The sequence below is a fragment of the Neolamprologus multifasciatus genome, chromosome 9, assembly GCF_963576455.1.
Source record: "Neolamprologus multifasciatus chromosome 9, fNeoMul1.2, whole genome shotgun sequence".
Taxonomy (NCBI): Eukaryota; Metazoa; Chordata; class Actinopteri; order Cichliformes; family Cichlidae; genus Neolamprologus; species Neolamprologus multifasciatus.
In genome coordinates, this window is record NC_140447.1 from 28,765,154 (window position 1) to 28,790,179 (window position 25,026).

A 25,026-nucleotide genomic window follows, 5' to 3' on the forward strand; every position below is an offset into this window, starting at 1 on the left:
AAATTGGTATATATCACCTTGTTGCTTCGTCATCTTGAAGTGGTCATGTGGTTGGCTTACCATGGCTACTTTATTCTTCCTCAGTCAAACAGCAGCACTAATGCGATTGTTTTGCCCCCTTAGCTCCAGGCTCCTGCGGGAGCGCGCAGTTGCTTAAAGCTGTAGCGTCCAGATTACTCACAGCTGCTTCCGTGCAACTGATATCAGATGCGGTAAGCTGAACACAGCTTCAACTGTCTGTTTGTTGAAAAATAGTAACGTGACCGCACCGCATTTTCTTGTTAGTAACGGTAACGGCGTTGTAACGATAGAAATAGTAATAGTAATAATGTCTGTGAAGGTTCTCAGTCATCCAGGTCATCGTAGTCAAAGGAGCTTGCAAAGAAAGGCGTCTGGACTTCTTTAAGTTACTTGAAGTTCAAGTAACTTAAAGAAGTCCAGACGCTTTTCTTTGCAAGCTCCTTTGACTAATAGTAATAATATAGTAATAACACTTTCAAAATTATTTGGGCTAAACATTTTCTTAAAACCCTACCTCTGTCTGGAATTTTATACCATATCATATTTTCTCCCATTTTGGTGGCTTTAATTTAATTTTAAATTGTAATTACAGTGTTGGAAAACTCCCTGTAAATCTTTCATCCTTCCATAAGAAAGTGCTCTTAGTGTGGACCCTCATTTATAAACACAACTTCTCATTACACAAATACCTCATCTGGAAAAAAAAGAGATATTTTATTTCTTTTATTATCACTTTTCCTGGAAACTTGGGTCCAAAATGGGATCCTATTGGTGGCTCAGCTGGTTAATAAAGAGGGAGCACCACTTGCTTAAAATGAATTCCTTACACTATATAATTTTCCAGTCAGTGCTTGGGAATTCTCAATGATGCTTGGTGCCATACCCTCAGGTACTTTAATGTTATATAAAAACACTGACAGTTCAATATCTACCTCAGTCACTCTCCCTGATCCAGCTGAGTCAGCAGTGGCAAAAATCTGCTTTTCACAGGAACTTGGTAACAGCAATAACAGAATACGTAGTTTATTCCAAGAAGATATCATGTCTCTCCCATATATATAATATCTTACTGGAACCGACATGTTCCAGATATCACCTGGAAGACAGTCTGAATGATCCCATAAATATCTAATTGTAAACAAGGTGAAGGAAATCTCATATAAAATTCTTCATAAATGTTACCCTGCCAGTCACTATATGGTAACATTTAAAAGAGGCATAAATACTAGTTGAACTTTCTGTGGGGATCATCCAGAAACTGTGGCACATCTTTTTTGGTACTGTTCCTCTACACAGAGATTCTGGAAGGAATTTAGCAGCTTTGTTATTGTCCATATTTTAAGGGAGTTTTCTTAATGATGGGAAAATGTTTTATTCTGTTTCTTTAAGTTCCCCAGGAAGAATGATAAATGTTTTTTTTATTATACATTTCTTAATACGTTTAGCTAAATGTTCTATCCATAAATGTAAGTTTATTAATAAAACACGATATTTTTGCCTTTTTATAAGGATATGGAATTGTACATACATCAATATCAGACTAAACCAACAAAAAGGCTCTCAGAACAATATATATATGTTGATTTTTTCGCGTACTCATATAATTATTTCTTTTTACCCCTGGTTTTGTATGTTCATGTTCTGTTCTTTCGTAAACTTCAACTGTTTGTATGTTGTATACTTATTGTGTGTTCAATAAAGTTCAGTAAAAAAAAAAAGTACTCTAAATGAAGCTTCAGACGTCACTAATCACGTGACTCTGGCCAAACGAATCAAGCCTCGATACAGTGCTTCTGAAGCTGCGTGTTGATTTTTCTGACACACTCACCGGAGCGTCAGCTTCAAGCGGACCATCACCACCTCTCACATCTAAAGGTAAGTGCCAAGGTAACTTTGAACTGAGTTAAGTCAATCTTGAGTTTTTCGAAGTTTTTTGAGTGAAGTTTTCTGTTGCTCTCTGTGAGAGAAGACCGTTAAAGGCGAGGCTCTCCAGAGTGCAGCAAAACAGGAAACCACAGCTGGATGTGTGTAAGTGTGCAAACGAATAGATTAGAAGTGGAAGTGAGCCACGAGTATAGAAAGGTCAGGTTTCGTGATTTGTTTTTCTCACCACTACACATACTTGCATCACACGCGCGCTCTCAAGCATCAGTATTGTACAATTCTGGGCGTCACGTGAGTTGAGGTTGTTACCATATAAGGGAAATTTCCATTGTTCTGTAGCAGTGGTTCTCAAACGTTTTACAATGAGTTTCACCCTTACGAGCAACATCAAAGCACAGTAGTATAGGCCTATTTAACACCACATACACATACTTGCCAACATTCAAAAGGGCTCTCTGTATGTGTGTGTGTGTGTGTGTGTATGTATACACGTGGGCTGATCAACTGGCGTTGGACGAACAGATGTGTGGCAGACTTGCATTTCAGGAGCTGCTACCGACAAATCAGCAAAAACACGCCAAATGTGTCATCTGTGACACTTGTGAGGTTAACTCAAACACACTCCGTCAGTCTTGATGCTGTTGAACAACAAAATGTTTAAAAATGTGGCGAGTTTACCTGGTGATATCCTCATGCGCGACGCGATCGCGAAAACAGCAAACAATTAACACCACGCCGATGTTGTTCACAGGACAGCAACAGTAAACGATCGGGAGACTCTTGTCGTCGTTATCGTTCCCCTCGCACGTTTTATTTCTCCGGTTTCAGCGTTTTTGCTTCACAACTAAAGCGAGCAGTTTACTTTGTTTGCACTAACATGTACTCGAATCAACCAGCGCCACCTCTGGCCAAGTGCCACAGCCTACAGCCAGATCAACTTGTGGCAGACATCTGCACCACGTTTGAATTTGTTTTATGCACAACACATTTGTACCTTTCAATTGTGTCTGTTTGTGCGTCATGCAAATAAACCTTTGACAAGAATGAAATGATATATTTATTATTGGCCTACATTTGTACAAAATTCCAAATTATATACACAAAGTCATAGAAATCACCACCCCTGTTCATCATGATTTTAATATTCTCTTTTTCCATAACAACGAAATACGCCTTGGACAAATATGACACATCAATATTTCATTAGTGTTGTCACATCGCATCCTGTAAGCAGAGTCTGTCTGTCTTTTCTCTGGAAATGAATATTTCCAGCCAATATAGGCAATCCATCAACATGGCTGGAGAGTTGGTAGTTATATACAGTCTGTATAAGTGTGGTTAATCTAATGAAGATTTGTAAGGAGATGGCAGTTACTGTGAATCCACAGCAGTTACACAGTGATTAGTAATGAATAGCCAGTGAGAGTGAGTGGATTTAAGAAAGTCAGTGACTCAGGTGTGTCGATTGGTTTGTCATCTGTTTTTGAGTCTGGAGGAGACGTAGAAATCTTTTGTTTTAAATCTTAGTTAGGAAGATTCCTGTTTTAAAACAAGCACTTTTTGTGAGAAATGCAAGAAGTACATCTACAGAAAGCACATAGTTACATTCTGTCCATCATGTGGACAAAACTGAAAATGTTGAACATTGAAAAACTGAGAACGTCGGGCAAGTTCAAAAGAAATGTGTTTGTAAGAACGAAAAACCAAATTGTTCCTACAATAGTTATAGAAAGTCAAACTGTTGTATGTCTGTGTTCTACATGTTTATCTCATGGGAAATAAAGTTGCTATTGTTTCAGTGCAGGTTTTTGACAGTTCTGAGTGGATTTACACAGTACGGGTCAAAATGACCCACAACAAAATCAATGTCATTTTTTTGTTTTTCAACATAATACAAGGGTTAATTTCCAACACTTGCATATGATCTTCAATTTGTAGCAGATCCACTATCACATAGCAGCTGGAGCAGTCTCCAATGGAGGTCAGTCCACTGCTGCCACCTGTGGCCAAATACCACAACCTACTACTAGATTAATTTGTGACACATCTGCACCTGCTGCTATGATCATATTGAGTAAAAGCTGAGTGGCTGCACTTACCCCTGGTACATCCAAATCTACCCACAAACATGTTGAAAGATGGAATGCCAGCAATGTGGATTATCAACACTAAAAACAATCAATAAGCAAAGACCACAGGGATCAATTTTCTCTGTTTGTTTAGCACCCACAACATTTGTAGTCGCCTTCTGCAGAGGGGAAGTCCACACACACTGTGTGGTACCACTTCCCACAGAAGGTGCATTCAATCTGCAAGATTGAATGATATTGTCAGGGTCATTGTCTGACTGTTTATTACTAATCACCTGCTGTACATTCACAGTTACTGCCATCTCCTTACAAATGTTTATTAGATTAACCATACTTATACAGACTGTATATAACCACCAACTCTAAAATGTTTGTTCGCAGAGAAAAGACACAGACAGACTACGCTAACGACATGTGATGTTACAACACTAGTGAAATATTAGTGTCATTTCATTCTTGTCAAAGGTTTATTTGCATGACGCACAAACAGACACAATTAAAAGGTACAAATGTGCATGAAACGAATTCAAACGTGGTGCAGATGTGTGTCACAGGTTGATCTGGCTGTAGGTTGTGGCACTTGGCCAGAGGTGGCGCTGGTTGACTCGAGTCCATGTTAGTGCAAACAAAGTAAACTGCTCGCTTTAGTTGTGAAGCAAAAACGCTGAAACCGGAGAAATAAAACGTGCGAGGGGAACGATAACGACGACAAGAGTCTCCCGATCGTTTACTGTTGCTGTCCTGTGAACAACATCGGCGTGGTGTTAATTGTTTGCTGTTTTCGCGATCGCGTCGCGCATGAGGATATCACCAGGTAAACTCGCCACATTTTTAAACATTTTGTTGTTCAACAGCATCAAGACTGACGGAGTGTGTTTGAGTTAACCTCACAAGTGTCACAGATGACACATTTGGCTGTTTTTGCTGATTTGTCGGTAGCAGCTCCTGAAACGCAAGACTGCCACACATCTGTTCGACCAACGCCAGTTGATCTAAACGCCAGTAGATCTGGAACACCGGTCGTTGAGTCTGACGTCACTAGCCGTGTGTGGGCCTAAACTCCGCTCCAGGTCCATATATCAAACGATCACTATGGCATTACTGAGAGTTGAAAAACTGTCTTTCATCGTTAATAAAATGATCAGCGTTCTGCTCTACCAGGTGTAACAATTGAGTTTAACATCCAGGCATCCATGAAAACGGAATTTATGACATTTAACGGAGTTAGAAGTTAGCAGGAAGTTAGCTCGCTAGCTTGTATTTAAATACAATATAGCATGTCCTGACTGCGGGGTTTTGGAAACAAATTAAAACGTACAGCTCTGTTATCACTTCCAACATAAATGAAGACAGAAAACTAAAGTGACGTTTGTAGGGTTACTGAAGTTTGGCTAGCTGGTATATAATGATGTGCTACGTGACCGCTAGCGACACAGCTATGTTAGCATAATATAAACAAGCTAACTTTTTTTCCACTCGATAAAAGTTAACGTGAGTGTTCTCGGTGGTCAGGAACAAATGTAATCGCATGGCAGGATGCTGTAAAAGGACCAAACTTCAGCCAGGAGAACAACTGAGATAATCCCTCCACAATACGAGGTTAGTCATTCATATACTGCTGCATGGGCTGGGCTGTAGTTACATCCCAAGGTTTTAAAAACTGAGCTTCAATAAATGATTAGCGGTAATAAAAGCTGAGGGAGGTCAACAGTGATCACTGACTGTTTTAGGAGCTTTTTGAGATTAAATAGAAGAAAATACAAAACATTAAACATGTTAACAACACAAAAGCCATATTAAATGCAGACTACTTTAGGCCCGGAAGTAGGATTCGTCACATCATCACTTAACGACCGGATTGAAATCAGTTACACAGCAATAAAAAGAAACAAAAATGGCAAGAAGCTGTTGTATTATTAACTGCAATAGCCGGTCACATGACAGCTATGGGAAGCTGACGGGTAAAGAGATCAGTTGTGGTTGAAGAGAAATTGTTCAAGCCATGTTTCCGAAGTAACAAAAAGCCACGGATGGCCTGGATTGTAGCCATTCAAATACTAAATATATGTCATCTTTGTATACCTCCACAATTACATATTGTTTAGTCTTTAAATTTTTTTTAGATTTTCCATGTACCACCAGAGAGAGACTAAGTACTACTAGTGGTATGTGTACCACAGTTTGAGAACCACTGTTCTAAACCATGCTGTGAAACTCCTGGGGACCACCCCTTAAGGGTGAGATTAAAAGTATATGTGCATGACTGAGGGGCTGCCTCTCAGATCTGCTCTGAGAGAAACATAGGAATGTAGAAGAGGTGAAGGGAGTGTGTGTTTTTAAAAAAACAAATACGTTCGATACAGTGCTTTCGGTTCGGTAGGCATATGTATTGACAAAATCTTTTATTTGTTTTATCAGCTTTTCTTCCGACGATGCTGTCTGTGTTGAGCGCTCAGTGGATCTGCGTTCGACTACCCCGCCTAGGCTGCACTGTTGAGTGCAAATCCACTGAGCGCAGCGCAAGCTACCAAGACAGAAGCTAAGCTCGTTGCAACATGGCAACTTCCTCAACGCTACCCGAAATTGAACCTCTCCCACCTTCATTCAGATCTGCCGTTTGAAACTATCTTGATGTTCATGTGAAGCATGACCCTGATGGTAAGCGCGTCATGGACAAAAGTAAAACAGTATGTCGGATGTGCCACGCAATGCTCAATTGGTGGGAACTAGTGCGTTATCGCAGTTAGCTTGTTAACGTGTTGATGCCATCCAGCCCCACGCACGGGGCGATCCACGGTAACTCGTTAACGGAGATTTGCAGCGTTATGGCGTTAACGTCATTTTAACACACAACGAATATGACTGCACATTTACTCCGACATCATCCTAGTGCAAAGACAAGTGGAAGCAGACTAAAACAACAAGCACGCATGCTACAAACTTTACCAGAGTCATTTAGACAGCCGTTAGCACATGATTCTCCTTATGGGGACCTGATATGTTTAATATGCTGCTGAGAGTATAGCCCAGAAGAAGCGTATAGCTTTTATTTTGGAAAGAGCCATTTCTCTGTAATAAACTCTCTTTTCCAAAGATGAGTGATTTCTCTATCAGATAGATTTATTTATTTTTGTTGTTTCATCAACATTAAATTTAAAAACTGTACTTTTGAGTTAAAATATATATTTATAATTTTTAATAAATGACAAATTAAAAAGGCATGAACATTTTTATTTTATTTTATTTTTTTTGTATCTAAAAAATATTGAACCGAACTGAACTGTGAATTTTGTGTATTGTTACACCCCTAGTTGGAGGTAAAAGTTCTACAATGAAAAACATTTCAAGAAAATGTAAAAGAAATGTATTCCAGGATAAAACACAGCTGTCTTTGTCTTATCGGTACAAATTCTTGTGTCGGCCCACTGGGTATTTGATTCTAATAACAGGCCTCAGTCTCTCCTGCTACTGGTCTGCCATACTGCTAAATTTGGTATCGGTGCTCAAACCTTTTGTGTCTGTTTGCCCACCTCGGGAAGCAAAAATTGGTTGTTTTTGTTGTCAGATGAACATATGAAACACTTTGATTCTTCAGTGCAGTGTGGAGCCTAACAAAGATCTGTTTTGTGTCCCAGCTGACCAGCAGGAGGAGAAGAGTCTGACGGAGCAGCAGAGGAACATTTTCAGCTACTTGGACTCAGCTCAGCCACTACAGAGAAAACAATGAGCTCAACACAGAAGGTGACAGACAGAGCAGGGCGATATGACCAAAAATATTTATCACAATATACATTTGAAAATTTGCGATAACAATGTAACTGACGATATAATTGACACTAGACAAAATACTTTACAACTCCGCAACTTTATTAGTGCAAAAAAACCCCCCATCAATGTATTTTCACTTAAACAAGCAGCTGTTTTTTATGTGTATTAAAGTTATATAAAAATTTAACAATGCAAATGCCTTTGTGCAAATGTCAGCCAATTTTCTCTGGAAAATCCTCTTGGTTAAACTGTCAGCAAGCAATTTGCATTTGCACTGTTAAATTTTTATATAACTTTAATGCACATAAAAACAGCTTCTTTAAGTGAAAATACATTGATGGGTTTTTTTGCACTAATAAAGTTGTGGAGTTGTAAAGTATTTTGTCTCGCCTCAATTATATCGTTATCACAAATTTTCAAATGTATATCGTGATAAATATTTTTGGTTATATCGCCCTGCTCTACTTTCATGTGTTACTGTTTAGGCTTAAATTGGTTTGATGTTTGGTGCCTTTTTCTTAATGTAAAAAAACCCTTAGGTTATAATCAGACTTTTTTTTTTTCACTGGACCAAGCTGGTCATTTTACCAGCTCAGCTCTAATTCATATGACAGATAATATATGGTATGGTATAAACATCTAGATGATGGGAAAGTGGTATTCTTGGACTTTTGTGCTGCGTTTGATGATGATAAATTTTGATCTTTTGATTGATAAACTAAAATGTTACGGATTTTCACCAGCTGCTTTGTGCTGGATGAAAAGTTATTTGGACAGAAGATAGCAGAAGGTTTATTGTAATGGTTATTTCTCAGTTATGAACTGCGGTTTTAAATGTATCTAAATCCAAATCTATGTTAATTAGAAGCAGATTAGTCAACAGCCCACAACTGAATTTTTCCATATCCAGTGTTAGAACACGTCACCCAGATTAAAGTACTCGGCGTTACCATAAATCACCACCTTTCATGGTCTCAGCACATCAACTCTGTTTTTAAGAAAATGGGACAAGGCATAGCTATGGCTATGAAATGCTCTTTCTGTATCACTTCTTCAATTATAAAAGATGTCATTAATGCACTAGTAATGTCTCATCTGGAGTATTGTTCAATCATTTGGTCAGCAGCTAATAAGACAGATCTTAAAAGACTTCAGTTAGTTCAGAATAAGCGTCCAGATTAGTGTTAAGATGTTCATACTATACTAATATGGATAAAATGCATAATAAACTTTCTTGGCTTCCTGTACAGGCTAAAATATTCTATGGCTTAGTTGTAGTTATAAAGAAAGCAATTCTGTTAAACACACCACATGTTTTTCTGCTCAGCTGCAGTATCCAGATGAAATACATAATCATATTACACAATTTTCAACAAACTGCAATTTAGTTAATCCTCAAGTTAAAAGTAACTTTTTGTAAAACTGTTATATTTAGAGCATCTTTTAAGTGGAATAAATTGTCTTATAAAATTAGAGAATTGTTCAAACTATTTAAAACTTCAATGAACATTTAAAAGCCGATTTACAGAACTTTTAGTTGTTGTAATATTGTAAGAGAGGATTTGTTCTTGAAATTTGTGTAATGTGCCTCAATGTTATTGATATTATTATTATTGATTGCTTATATTTTAACAATTGTGAAACTGTGCATGTAAGAGCCAAATTATGTGGGTATCTTTAATCCACTTTATTGTGTAATATTTTATGTGATTTGTATTTGACGGAAGATGAGCAACCTCTGTTGTGGAAGCTATTGAGGTTCCTTTTGAATAAAGACATAAACAAAAATAATTCATGACTGTTTAAACACTAAAATCATGCCCATCCCTCCTGATTGTACACACACACACACTTATATTATTTTATAATTTATATTATTTTCTTGTTTCCTATTACATATTTCTATAATTTGTATAGATTTATATATAATCATTTACTGATAAGAAATCCTATGTTTGTTTATTTGTTTATAGGTTGGATGTAATGTGTTAGAACTACCAGCAGGTGGGGATAAGAGACCTTTAAGGTGTTTGGTGCCACACTCCACCTTCAGGTTTAAAATGGAGGAAGTTTGAAGGTTCAGTTTGTTCCACGACTGCATTTCACTCACTGCCTCTGTTTGTATCTCTGTCACTGCAGGACCAACATGGAGCGAGAAGTCAGCGCTCTCAGGAGGCCGACAAACCTCACAGAAGAAAGAGAGAGAAAAAACACACCTGTGACGAGTGTGGGAAGGATTTTACTAGGAAGAATTCACTAAAACTTCATCAGGTCATCCACACTGGAGAGAAATCGTTCAGCTGTGACTTGTGTGGAAAGTCTTTTTCCTGGATGGATTCCCTAAAAACACACCAACTCATCCACAGTGGAGTTAAAGCGTACAGCTGTGATCAGTGTGGCAGAGCTTTTACTCACAGTAGCAACTTACACAGTCATCTAGTTACCCACTCTGGAATTAAGGCATACAGCTGTGACGAGTGTGGGAAGGATTTTACTAGGAAGAATTCACTAAAACATCATCAGGTCATCCACACTGGAGAGAGACCGTTCAGCTGTGACTTGTGTGGAAAGTCTTTTTCCTTGAAGGTCTCCCTAAAAACACACAAACTCATCCACAGTGGAGTTAAAGCGTACAGCTGTGATCAGTGTGGCAGAGCTTTTACTCAAAGTAGCAGTTTACAGAAGCATCTAGTTAGCCACTCTGGAATTAAGGCATACAGCTGTGACATCTGTGGAAAAACTTTCAGCCAGAGAGGAACCCGAAATACACACCTGCGCATTCACACCAGACATGATGTGTACTGCTGTGAACAGTGTGGCAAATACTTTGCTACAGACAAACGGCTAAAACTACACATGATTACCCACACTGAGGAGAGACCTTATAAATGTGACCTGTGTGAGAAGACTTTTAAATCTCCACATTACCTGAGAAAACACCAACAGATCCACACCAGAAAGAGACTCTACAAGTGCAGTTACTGTGAGGTATGTGTTTATATTTTTATCTTGTCATTTTATCCTGACTGTTTGGAACAACTCTGCTCATTAAACTGTGTTAGCATGTTAGCAATTCTACTGCATGGAAAAGCAGCTCTTTGGCTACGTTCACACTGCAGGTCTTAATGTTCAATTCCGATTTTTTGATCAAATACGATTTTTTTTGTCTGCTTGTTCACACTACAAATAAAATGTGACACATATACGCGCTCTAGTGTGAATGCTCAAAGCGTCCCGCATGCGCAAAAGAAGGTGTCACACACAACACGCTCTGTTTAGACCCAGACCAAACAATATTGTTTGACTGATGGCCCTTAATATAAAGACTTCGGACTTTACGTTTCCCAATTTTTGCTTTAAGTTATTAGGTTATTTATTATTTTTTAGAGGAGCGGTGCTTCAAAGGATAGTTGCAGATTTCTGTCAGAATGTGCAGATTATACAGTACAAATAAAATGTTCACGTTTCTCCAACGTTGTCTTCCCAACAGTTTCACTGACATCTACACTGGATGGCCAGGAAGCGTTCACAATGTCTTCTCGGGCGCTTCTCCGGCGCTGATAATTGCCATCTGTCTTGTATCAGTGACGTAAAAGACGGATTTAATGCAGCATGACCGTTCAAACAGCAGTCGCTTTCTAAAACATCGGATATGTATCGGATTCTGTCCCACATACGAAAGTGACCCTGATTGGATTTGAAAATATCGGATTTCGTTCACACGGTTATACCATGATCAGATATGGGTCGCATAGGGTCAAAAAAATTGGATTTGATGCGCTTTCGCGTGCAGTGTGAACGTAGCTCTGAGTGATTATTCAGATTTTCATGTCAGTTATGATTTTAGTATTATTGTAGTATTATGGTGGTAGTATTGTAGTCATTGCAGCCCAGTAAACTGAGTATGTTAACTGAAACAGTAAAATGTAATTGGACGTCTGCAGAGATGCTCTTTATTTCAGGCGACGTTCAGGATAAAAGTGTTGAAGGACTGACTTACACTGTCTTTGTGTCTTTGTTTAGAAACAGAGCGACACAGATGGATCCAGTTCTCAACCCTGTCATCACTGTGGTGGTGGGAAAGACTTTCGTTGTGACCTCTGTGGAAAAACTTTCAGTTGGAAAGCCGCCCTAAAAATACATCAAAGTAGACACACTGGAGACAAAGTGAAAAACTGCAAAGAATGTGGGAGAAGCTTCACCACATCAGGTGACTTAAAACAACATGAACTGATTCACAGTGGGGTTAAAAAGCACCTCTGTGATCAGTGTGGGTCATCCTTCACCACTGCAAGTAAGCTTAAAACACACAAACGAGTCCACACAGGAGAGAAACCATACAAGTGCAGACACTGTGACAAAAGCTTCTCACAATCAGGTAGTCGTACCTATCATGAATGTACACACATGGAAGGAAACTACAGCTGTGACCAGTGTGGCAAGAGCTTCAGGAATCTCAGATCATACTCCGGACACAAACGATCCCACGTTACTAACAAACTGTTTCACTGTTACCAATGTGCCCAAACATTCACCTCATTGTCTGCTCTGTGCAAACATCAGCGTGATCACTCAGGGCTGAAATCACTCCCATCACTGGATCACAGTGAATCTGAAGAGACAGAAAGATCCTCTGGTTTCAGTGTCAGACTCAAAAAGCTTGAGATCAGGCTCCACAGAGTTCAGATAGAATCATTTAAACTTGTGTTGAACTGAACTGGTTGCTGGGCTGAACTTCTACATAATACAGATTAGGGCTGGGCGATATGACCCAAAATTCATATCTCGATATATTTTACCTGGACGGCGATATAAGATATATATCTCGATTTTTTTTTTTTTAAGCCATAAAGTAAGAACAAAAAGAGAGTTCTTAGTCAAAGCTGTGTCCCAGATGTCACACAGGCACTTTTATTAACATAGAGCATAGATGTACATAAAATTTACTCAAAAATAAATTATGAGCATTTATTAAATAATAATGCTCCATAAATAAAAGAAAACAATGTTTTTTTGTGCATAACAAAAAGCTCACAATTGTGCAGTCAAAATGTAAACTAAAAGACACTGAGCATAGTAACAAAGACAGATTTCACAGCTGCTCTGTTCCCAACTTCTACTGTGTGACTGACAGCATTGAGTTTGAAATCCTCTTCGTAACCACGTCTCTTAACAGGTGCCATTTATGGTCCTTATACACAGTAGGGTAATATTACGTTGAAGCACAGTACGTATTACTAGTGATGGGATTTCCGGCTCTTTTTAGAGATCCGGCTCTTTCGGCTCGGCTCACTAAAAGGAGCCGGCTCTTTCGGCTCTGAACCGGCTCTTCAGGTTTGTTTTGTTGCTTTAATTATTTAATCATTAACAATAATATAAAATAATGCAGAAAAGGAATTACTAATGTAAAAAAAGTGGTTTTATTTATATATGTTTATATATGGTCCCTAGAGACAAAGCACATACAAACTCTAAAGCATATACAAACTCCAAAAAGCACGTACAAACTCCAAAACACATTTCTAGCGTTTACTGAACTTCCAAAACAGAGCTACCCAGATCACTTAAATTACACAATTGAAAACATGTGTGTATTGTTTGTGTATTTATAGACAAGCACTCATATTTATTAAAATAATTTTTAAAAAAAAGTTCATTTACCTGTTACTACCACACACCAAATCCGGTTATTGATACTTCCTGGCTTGTGTAGCCACTAGGTAACAAAAGCTCAACACTGCGCCCTAGAAACCTGGAGCACTTCTGTTGTCATTTGTACGTGTTTTGGAGTTTTTACGTGTTTTGGAGTTTGTACATGCTTAGGAGTTTGTACGTGTTTTGGAGTTTGTACGTGCTTTGTCTCTAAGGTCCACCATAAATATACTTTATTTATTCACTCCACATAAAATGTAATAAATAAATCATATAATACAAAAAACAACTATTTACATTTTAAACTTTTAACTATTTAAATTTTCAGCTTTTTCCTTTGAAACAAATTTAACGTGAAACAACACAAAACACTGCAAACCACAACACAATTAAATATAAATTCAAATATTAAAACAAAAAGAAGATGCACATTCTCTGTCATATGGGCCTGCATGATTTCTGAATCCTTTATCATCTGCAACTGAAAATAGCGGATGATTACTATACCTTTCTAATGTGACGTTGTTGTCCCTCACTCTCTTTCTCTCTGGCTCTGCTCCTGTGCTACTGCGAGTGTAACTAACGCCCCTCCCCCCCTCTGCCCAGCGCAAAGTACAGGCCGCGCATGCGGAGTTTAGCGGAAAAAAGGGCGAGAGAGAGGGTGAGAGAAAGGGAAAAAAAACAAACAAACTCACGGCTCCCAATAAGGAGCCGGCTCGCGTCGTTCACTTCAAAGAGTCGGCTCTAAGAGCCATTTCGTTCGCGAACGACCCATCACTACGTATCACTCCGCGAGGTTCCTCGGTAGCCGTAATGCTCTGACAATCCATCAACCGGTGCAGCACCGTAGCTTACCGAAGTCGTACTAAAACATTTTTTGACAGATTGCTGAGCGCTGTGTACCACATAAAATCGCTTCGCGGCCATCAAGCACAACCAGAATTCATACATAAGGCGCGCTGTCAACTTTTGAGAAAATGAAAGGATTTTAGGCTGTGCAGCGCCTCTGGGCTGCATGGCGTTAGCGTGGTTAGCTCGTTAGCGTGGTTAGCTAGCTAACACGTTGACGGCGTCCAGCCCCACGCACGGGGCGATGCGCAGTAACTCGTTAACGGAGATTTGCCGTGTCCATCTTGTCGCTTCCTGCAGGTGAAGCGATGGGGGAGGAGGGGGAGTTGTGTTCAGTGAAGGAGGGGCGAGGCCGAGTAATGTTGCGTAAAGACAAAAGTGGACGAAAGAGAGGCAAACTTGCGGCTCCACAAGTATAGTTATAACGTAACATAGACTATATCGATATAAAGGATATTGTCACATCTTATATCTCGTATAAAAATATATCGATATTTTTTAAAAACTCGATATATCGCCCAGCTCTAATACAGATTTACATGGGATCTTATTTTCTGTCGTTTTACTGAGTCAGTTTTGTCCTTTTTTCTCTGTCCTGGTTTTGCTCGTCTGTAAATAATTGAAACTCAGTCAAATAGTTCATTGTTCTCCAGCAAAACGTTTTGGAAACTCATGTTTAACCTTTAAAACTCTGACATGTTTTAGCACACAAGGCTTCATCGGGGACTTCGCTCATGATTGGACCATGAGAATAAAGGTTTTTAGTTCTTTCAAAGAGAGTCTTGGAGGTGTTTGATGTTTGTTTGTTTGTTTGTTTGTTTTTAAACCACCTGAAAGGAAAAACTATTTTTCTTGCTTTATGTAGTGTGTATGTAGGGCTTTATGTAGGGTGGCTGTAGCTCAGGTGGCAGAGTAGGTCAGCCACAAATCAGAAGGTCGGTGGTTCGATCCCAGGCTCCCTGCTCCCAAATATCCTTGGGCAAGATACTAACCCCGTGTTTGCCTACTGGTGGTGGTCAGAGGGCCCTGGGGCGCACTGACAGAGGCGAGGCTGCCGAACACTGGCGCCACCGGGCCCTGCAGCTGTGGCTACAATGTAGCTTACCATTGCCAGTGTGTGAATGGGTGAATGACTGAATGTAGTGTAAAGTGCTTTGGGGTCCTTAGGGACTAAGTAAGGTAAATGCAGGCCAATTACCATTTACCATAGTGTGGAAATTTTTAATGTTTATTTCATCTGTGATGTTCTTGAATGTGTTCACATGAAGATGGTATAAATAAACTGTCCTTTTAGCTTTAGCTCTTAATTTATTCATTATTTATGGATGTAGCACAGCAGCAGTTTCTTGATTAACACATGGAGGGCTCGGGATCTGATGGTAAATAATGTTTTGTGTCCTTGTACACATCATACAGCTCAGCTGTTCTGGCTTTAATATTTTCAGCTGATAAGGTGAACTTCATACAAAGTTTGTGTTTGAAAAATCAAACTGTGTCTCGTGAGTGTGTATTGTGACTGCTCCATCACATGTATAATTTGACTTGTGATGTACACGAGGCCAAGGAGAAAAAGGGGATAGTTTACTACGTGCTATAAAAACACAATCCTTAATCTTTGATCTTGCAACTTTATCTTTCTGTTCTGGTTTTAGAGTCATTGTTTTATTGACTTGTACTTTGGGAATCACCTTGTTGTGAGAAAAGGATAAGCTGGGAGAGAATACAGCATTATACAAGCAGAGTGCTTTAGCTGTATCCGTAGATCTAAGACATAAACCTGTTATTTTAAAAAAAGTTAACTGAAGTGCAGATTTAATTTTAAATTATTTCATGAACTGTCCAGGAATTACAGAGAGCTTTATACTGATATGCTAAAATTCTCTGAGTGTATTGGCTGTATATGACAAGTATTGTAAATCATTAGTAGTTACTCTTGCATAGGTGTTTTGCTTGTTTTAAATTTGTCCACTATTTATTTTTAATTTTTGTATTTTGTAATGTATCTCTGATTCACTTTTTCTTACTGACCGTTGTGCTCGTGTAACATGTGAATCTCCCGAGTGTGGCATTAATAAAGTCTGTGTCTATGCCAAACCTGAAGTTTAAACTCCTTTTTTAAATTTACCAACATTTCTGATTTGCAGCTAAGACTGTGACATGTTATCACCATTTGCAAGCCAGAAGAGTGATCACTCTTGAAGCCTGGTTGATGCACAATTGTAGGACTGCTAGTTCTAGTACTACTGCTACTGCACAAAGCATATTGTTCAGGAATTTCACAGATTTAAGTCTAATGTGTTGGTTTCAGGTAAACTTGTCAGGTAAACAGTTTGGGATTCTAATTGAGATTACAACTGTAATCAGTAAAATCAGTGCTGTGATAGTTAGTTTAAGATCAAAACCTGACTTAAAACACAGTCTAACATCAACATTCTTGCCCCTGAAAATAGGTCAGAATGGTCGAAAATGTACTTTAAAATGAGATTTTCTATTGTTTCATTGGAACAGTAAAGTACCATAACAAAGAAATGACTACACCTTTGTAGATAGCACTGATATGGAGTTTTTCATGTTTTACAGACATGCAGACATCTGTGTTTATCAGAGCGATATGTGACTAATTTTTTATTGAATCACCAGAAAGTACACAAATACAAGATTAAATATTTTTTTTATTTATCAAAGATACATAATTACACATTGATACAATGAACAAGGTGTCTATAAAAATTACACATGGTGTAAGAAAAACATTATAACATACAAATAAGTGTTTTATGATAATCTGACATAGTTTTAAAAGCATAAGAATAAAAGTTTTAAAAAAAATCATGTTCTTTGATGATCACATTACATGTATCACATTTTTTAAAGCATAATGTAGGGAGCAGAGTGTTCACAAAAACAGTTTTCTGATTACTTTTTCCACAGTGCTTGTATGCCTCTTGCAAAACTATGTACTTTTCACCATAAGACATAATAACTCACGATTATCTAAGACCAGCCATGAAATGTCCGTCGCTTCATTACAATCATTTGTCCCCGCTGCTGCCCTCAGATCCAGTCTTCTGTACTGGGGGGTTCGATGGCTCTTTTGGTGGTTCATAAAAAATATCTCAAAAAGCGATGTTGGTGAGGGGACCGGAAACACTGGGTTGCAGAGCAGCTGGTAAGGACTTGTATATTTCTGGAGAGTCTGCAAAAGCTGTCTTGCTCGTGCTCCTGATTGGATATGTGGAGCCCGGCTCTGATATCTCACTGGTGGCAGCTAAAGGTAGGCATGCCTTGGAGGCGGAGTTGGTCTCGGGCGCAATCTTTCAAACAAGCCTCACGGTATTTCAGGCAACCTCAGGCCGGAAACAACATCCGGTCACTCGCGGTCAAAATCCACGCAGAGCTGGTATTTCGCAGGGATCAGGTTAACACATCTGGCTTAAATCAGAGTGTAAAAATATAAAGAAAAACAAAAAGAGTTTTAAAACACGCAAACTGGCAAAATATCAAAGGAGCATAACATAACATTAACAAGATGATATGAGATACCTGATGAGAAAATGATAGGTGATGTAGACATGTAATGTATAAGCTTTCACGGGAGTTAAACTCGAGCTTATACATATTTTTTAAAGTGTATTGTACGTGGGATAGGCTCCAACGCCCCGCGCGAGCCTGAAAAGGATAAGTGGAAGTGAATGAATGGATGGTGTATTGTACGTGTTACAAACCCTTGTGATATATTTTTTTAAATGAAAGGATTGAGAGAATGGTCAAAAGGAAAAGGAGCCATTGCGAGGGGGGGCGCGGTATGAAAAGGGGGGGAAAAAAAACCAAACGCTTGGCTAGCACAGGGTGCCCACACAAACGCAAAGCAGGAGATGAAGCATAGCTGAATATGTTTCCAAACCAACTTCATTCAAAGCCAAAGACTAGAAAATATGGTGAAGCATATCTTCCCTTTGGTTTCACCTGCACAAGTGCCAAGGTAGGTCTCTCCTGCGTAATTGGTTTTCCCTGCGTTGGGAGCACGCGCTGGGCTCTTCAAATCATGGACAAACAGTATCCCACATAATTGATTTTTAGTTCACAAACACTTGTTGTAATGACTAACTACTCCTGACATTTTGGAGATGTTAGCTCTTTATACAGTAAAGTTACAGTGGGATACAAATGATATCAGCGTGATCCTGCTACGATTTGTTCCCTCGGTTCAAATCACGACAAACAGTATTCCACAGTTGTTTATTTTTTTAAACCCATTTTGCACAGAGAGGCATTTTTGAAAAATGTATTGACAGCAATGTTGAATATTATTACACAGGAAAAAAACAACTACACATAAAATAATCACACCGTGATGCCTCTGCCTTTCTAAAGGGAGGGACAGTAACTGCGTGTGTATATGTAATCGTGTAAAAACTGAAGATAGTCAGATTATTTTGTCTCTATCTGCCATTCTGCAATTCATCTCATGTAAACAATAACGTGGCGCACAGTCTGACGTGAAAAAAGGCACATACCTTTGACGTTGTGTGATGAACTCTGTATTCCTCGTCCACACGTAAACGCAAAAAAGGACTTCTATAAAATCTCCGTTTTCGGTGATTCGAAACATGTGTGGACGAAAGGTCCAAACCCATAGAAACAGCTGCGTTTTCAAAAATACCCGTGTAGGTGTGGACGTAACATACGAGTTATTCGTTTACTTTCTTACTACCTGTAATTTATTGGAGATTACTTGTATTTGCCTAATTGTTTACTAAATGTTTGAGGTGTGAAATAAACCGCAATGGAGCAAAATACAGGTGTGTGTGGTTGGAGGATGTGTTCGTGAGTGCGTGAGTGCGTGCGTGCGTGCGTACTCACGAAAAAAGTTTGGGAACCACTGGGTTAGCGGGTGCTCGCTGAACCCTACAAAGATGCATTCGTGTGAGTTGCGCTGGAGTCGTGGAGGCTCTGTAGCTAGTTACTGGGGTCTGAGAGACCACAGTGAGGTTGGCAGGTCTGGCGTCCATGTTGTTTGCGAAAAAAGAGAAAAGTCTTTTTTTTTCTGAGGGAAAAAAAAACAGTTCAATTTAGGCCTAAATGTTAAATTATTTCTCCTGAATGCGAGCGAGAGAATAAACCTATCGCTGTGAAGGTAAATTGGACCTGCATCCAATTCAGAACTCTATCCCAAATAATTTTATTAAAACACCTCGATGAGGTATTTTGGTTTGGTGCAGCCACTCCTTATCAGACCAAAAGTAAAGAGTTTTTCTTCATCTTTTGAGCTACTTTTACAACGGGTTTTCTCATTAACAGAAAATAGAATCCTTAAAAGAAAATGGTCTTATTTTGCACACACCGCAGGTCAAGAAGGCGTCAAAAAACCCTCTAATCGATATTAGTATTTCTTAATGCTTGTAACCTAGCAAAGAATTTCATGCAGGGCTCAACTCCTAGTACGTGTAAAATAACCCTCAGTGGAAAAGAAAAAGCACCGCGCACATATTCAGAACTCAGAACTAAATTCATAACTAAATAATTTTATTAAAACACCCCAATGAGGTATTTTGGTTTTGTGCAGCCACTCATACCAAAGTAAAGAGTTTTTCTTCATTTTTATAGCTACTTTTACAACAGGTTTTCCCTTAACAGAAAATAGACAGAAACCCTAAAAGAAAATGGCCTTGTTGTACGCACATCAAGAAGGAATCAGACGACCGTCCCGGTCAATGCTTCCTCCATCGGGTACCATAAACTTATGAGAAAAAAACCCAGAGAATTTTTTATTTTGTAGTGAGAGAGACAGAGAGAGAGAGAGAGGGAGAGAGCGAATCGATCAAACTTTTCTACAAAACGTTATACCACTCCGGGTCAGGAGGGGCGATATAGCACGGACCGGCCAGATGACTACGCCGGATGCAAACATAACCGGAAGCGTCCCAGGGACTTTCCCTTTGACATTCATCCTGGAATGATCTCCTCGTGTCGGTGTTGTTCCCACATCATTATAATAAATGTTGTTCCAGGTTCAACATTGCCAGTGACCAATCACATTGTTGTGACGTCCACCTCATCTGGAACAACAGAGATATTTTATTTAAAAATAAATCACTTTTCCTAGAAACTTGGGTCCAAAATGGGATCCTATTGGTGGCATGTGCACGCAGCGACTGGCAGTGAGTGAGAGCTTGGCATCCTACGTTTTTAAGTTCTTATCGTTTATTTTCGTTTCTATCGCTGGCATGTGTTTTGGTTGAAGGAAGTGACAGTTTTCTCACAAAGTGACGCTCCACAACAGTGAGAACGTCATGGATTTTTTTTCTTCATTGTGGTTGGATTTCTACTGTAGCTGGCTTGCTCCCAATGATGTGGGCGAGGCCGTGAGTCAGCTGAGGATTGTTTACTCCCGCAACGAACTATTACAACTTAACTTACCGTATGATGGTAAGGACCTCACCTCATGTATGCCGGATTTTATACATAAAGACTCTAACAGAACGAGTGAGAAGAGTAAAAGAGGGAGACGTGGAGATGTTAAATTGCGTCTGAGGAGACAACAGGTCAGTCGGTTTCCCCTGCCGTCTGTTATCCTTGGACATGTTCAGTCTCTTAGGAACAAGCTGGATGAATTCCAGGGAAACGTCAGGTTCGAGAAAGACTTCCGGGACAGCTGTGTAATGGCTTTTTCTGAGACATGGCTGACGGAGCTGGATCAGGACGCCGATTTTTCAATTGACGGTTTTGGAGCTCCCTTTCGCCGGGATCGGGATGCACGGGTAACAGGGAAATCTCAAGGAGGAGGAGTATGCTTGTATGTGAACAAACGTTACTGTTGTGCTGTGAGTGTTAGAGAGTGTATTTGTACACCAGATGTTGAACTTTTATCCGTGTCACTGCGCCCTTTTTATCTCCCTCGTGAGTTTCCACAACTTTTTATTACCGTAGTTTACATTCACCCGAGGGCACACCCCGCCTCCACTTGCAGCATCATTTCAGACGTAGTGCAGAAGCTGCAGGCGCTCTCTCCTGATGCACCAAACTTTATAATGGGGGATTTTAACCATGTCTCTCTTAAATCAACTTTGGGCAATCTGTATCAATATGTATCCTGTCCTACCAGACGGGATAAAATTTTGGACCTTTGTTACGGATCGGTGAAGAATGCTTATAAATCCCTCCCGCTTCCTCCTCTGGGATCTTCTGACCATAACTGTGTGCATCTTCTGCCCATCTATAAAACTGTCTTAAAACGAGACAAGACAAAGACTAAGGATGTTGACATATGGTCAGAAGAATCTGTGCTTACCTTGCAGGAATGTTTTAAGTGTACAGATTGGGAAGTTTTTATTCAGTCTTGTGGAGATGATCTTGACGCTTTGGTGGATGTTACTAGCTCTTATGCAGTATTTTGTAAAGATATGATTATACCCCGTAAGCGCGTTAAAGTCTACGCTAACAATAAGCCATGGGTCACTAAAAGCGTCAAATCCTGTTTAAGGAAAAAGAGACAGGCCTTTAAAGAGGGAGTTGTTTCTGATTTTCAGACAGCCACCAAGGAACTGAAAATCGAGATCTTGAAGGCAAAACAGAGCTACAAAAACCTTCTTGAAAGCAAATTTGCTGCAAAAATTTTTGGGTCTGCCTGGACTTGTATGAAAACCATAGCAGGGTTTCAAAATCCCCAGAGCAGCAGTCAGATCATTTTAGATGGTTTTAATTCAGACAGAGATTTTCCAAATGCTTTAAATATGTTTTATGCTCGTTTTAGTTCTTCTGATTTTAGCGAGGATATTTTGGAACTGAAACAGAAACTGAGAGATACTCAGCACTTTATCATTGAACTCAGTGACGTCAAAAAGGCCTTTCATACAGTCAATGTGAACAAGAACCAGGGTCCTGATAATATTAGTGGCCGCCTAATTAAATCTTGTGCTGACGAACTCAGTCCTATATTTCAGGTTATTTTTAATCAATCCTTGCAAACACAACATGTGCCCTCTCTTTGGAAAGAAGCAGTTGTGGTTCCTGTCCCTAAATCTAGTCGTCCAAAAATTCTAAATGACTTCAGGCCAATAGAGGAGTGGAGGACGCACTTTTGACTTTGTTAAATCTGATTCTTAAACATGTAGAGAGTAAAGGGACTTTTGCAAGACTTCTTTTCATTGGTTTTTCTTCGGCTTTTAATACAATACAGCCCCATATTTTAATTAAAAGACTTTTAGAACAGTTTGAAATCAGGAAAAACCTGGTGGGCTGGATTTTAGATTTTTTAACTAACAGGTCACAAAGAGTGAGAATAAATGGGATTCTGACCCAGTGTTCTCCTCCACAGGTTCTCCTCAAGGGTGCGTCTTATCTCCCTTATTATTCATTCTCTATACAAACATGTGTCAGAGCAGATATGAAAACAGGGCCATCATTAAATATGCAGATGACTCTGTTATTGTCAGCTTACTGAAAGAGGGTGAAACTAACCACGGTCCAGTCATTGATGACTTTGTTCAGTGGTGTGAGGAGTCTTATCTCCAGCTGAACATATCTAAAACAAAAGATATGGTGATTGATTTTAGGAAACAACAAAATGGGCACGCAGTCACTTTAATTAAAGGTCAGAAAATAGAGCAAGTACAATCATATAAATATCTTGGGACCATAATCAATGAAAAACTGAACTTTGATCAAAATTGCAAATCAGTTTGTCAAAAGGGTCACCAGCACCTTTATTGTCTTAGGAAACTTGTTCATTTCCACATTGACCAAAAATTTTTAACTTTGTTTTATTGTTCTTTTATTGAGTCTGTTTTATCCTTTTGTTTGGTGGCATGGTTTGGTCAGACCTCTGTCACAGAGAAAAACTCTCTAAATCAGATAGTGAGATGGTCCAGTCGTCTGATAGGTGAGCTACAGTCTTGTTTAGCCTCCCTGTGCTCTAAGCAGGTACAGAGGATGGCTTCATCAATCCTTAAAAATGGTTCCCATCCTCCAGCTTCTTCCCTCAGGACGGAGGTTTCTATTTCCGAGATGCAGGACAAAGCGTTATAAAAATAGCTTTGTCCCCGTTGCTGTCACTGAATTAAATAAGAACTGTTTTTGATTCGAAATATTAAAATTAATATATATGTGCCACAGTGAGGTTTATATCTTTACTAGGTATGTGTGTTTTTAAAGGGATGCCAAATGCTGTCATTTTTTCTGTAAAGCAAATTTACCTTGCCTATGGGTATAAATAAAGTTACCTTGACCTTGACCTTGGCTCAGCTGGTTTATTAACCAGCTGAGCCAAGGGGAGTACTTGGCTCAAGAGGGAGTACTACTTACACAAGAGGGAGTACTACTTACTTACAATGAATTCCTTACACTATATAATTTTCCCATCAGTGTTTGGGAATTCTCAATGATGCTTGGTGCCATACCCTCAGGTACTTTAATGTTATATAAAAACACTGACAGTTCAATATCTACCTCAGTCACTCTCCCTGATCCAGCTGAGTCAGCAGTGGGAAAAATCTGCTTTTCACAGGAACTTGGTAACAGCAATAAGAGAATACGTAGTTTATTCCAAGAAGATATCATGTCTCTCCCATATATATAATATCTTACTGGAACCGACATGTTCCAGATATCACCTGGAAGACAGTCTGGATGATCCCATAAATATCTAATTGTAAACAAGGTGAAGGAAATCTCATATAAAATTCTTCATAAATGTTACCCAGCCAGTCACTATATGGTAACATTTAAAAGACACATAAATACTAATTGAACTTTCTGTGGGGATCATCCAGAAACTGTGGCACATCTTTTTTGGTACTGTTCCTCTACACAGAGATTCTGGAAGGAATTTAGCAGTTTTGTTATTGTCCATTGTTGGATTATAATATTATTTTATGCCATGTTAGACCCCTAATTAAAGATTGTGAATTATTATGTAGTTTTAGTTTGCATTATGCTCCTGAATTAGAAGAAGGTGATAACTATTACATTTGGTAAACTGATTTGCATTACATTAGACTGTTGATTTATTGTGAATGAATGATATCGTTTTATGATGCATTATACTGTTGAGTTATAAGAAATACTGTTTGCAGAAAGTCATCGCCTTATTTGTCTGATTAGAAGAGAACAGAGCATACTGCCCCATCTCAGCAGGAGCAGATAAACAGGGAACCAAGGTCATAGCTTAGGCGCTGTGTGAGAGAAAGAATGTGAATGTTTAGGCTTTTATGATTAGGTGGGGGCCACTAGAGGCTATAAGAGTTTGATCAATGCTCCACCATTTTGAGATCTGATGCTGTCTGCTGTATGGTGTCCATCTCCCACGCGTGTGTTCATTAAATCATCGTTTGACTCAACCCGGCCGGACCAGTGTTGTTATTTTGGTTTTTCCTCTTGTATCCATCCCCAATATTTGAATCCGTAACACCATATTTTAAGGGAGTTTTCTTAATGATGGGAAAATGTTTTATTCTGTTTCTTTAAGTTCTCCAGGAAGAATAATAAATGTTCTTTTATAATACGTTTTTTTAAGACTTTAAGCTAAATGTTTTATCCATAAATGTAAGTTTATTAATAAAACACCATATTTCTGCCTTTTTATAAGGATATTGAATTGTACATACAATCAATATCAGACTCAACCAACAAAAAGGCTCTTTTACCCCTGATTTTGTATGTTCATGTTCTGTTCTTTTGTAAACTGCATCTGTTTGTATGTTGTATACTCATTGTGTGTTCAATAAAGTTCAATAAAAAAAAAGTATGTTCTAAATTAAGCTTC

The 25,026-nt window shown here is 38.9% G+C and overlaps 2 protein-coding genes across 5 annotated transcripts in view; both read left to right on the forward strand.

The window, feature by feature from the left end:
• Window positions 1–14,657, forward strand: part of LOC146511742 (uncharacterized) — a 64,363-nt gene extending 49,706 nt beyond the window's left edge. The window contains exons 1-5 of one of the 4 annotated variants that reach the window (XM_085172371.1): window positions 3,296–4,809; window positions 4,935–5,594; window positions 7,631–7,736; window positions 9,903–10,751; window positions 11,787–14,657. In XM_085172371.1, coding sequence (XP_085028497.1) covers window positions 7,719–7,736; window positions 9,903–10,751; window positions 11,787–12,479 — 1,560 coding nt within the window. In that variant the 5' untranslated portion in view covers window positions 3,296–4,809; window positions 4,935–5,594; window positions 7,631–7,718 and the 3' untranslated portion in view covers window positions 12,480–14,657. Of the gene's footprint in view, window positions 1–1,787; window positions 1,897–3,295; window positions 4,810–4,934; window positions 5,595–7,630; window positions 7,737–9,902; window positions 10,752–11,786 lie in introns of those variants that run through there. The other 3 variants (XM_085172372.1, XM_085172373.1, XM_085172370.1) reach the window with 3 other exon arrangements.
• LOC146511744 (uncharacterized) overlaps window positions 1,820–25,026 on the forward strand; it is a 58,808-nt gene continuing 35,601 nt past the window's right edge. The window contains exon 1 of the mRNA XM_085172393.1: window positions 1,820–1,896. The gene's annotated coding sequence lies outside the window, so the exon portion shown is untranslated. The remainder of the gene's footprint in view (window positions 1,897–25,026) is intronic.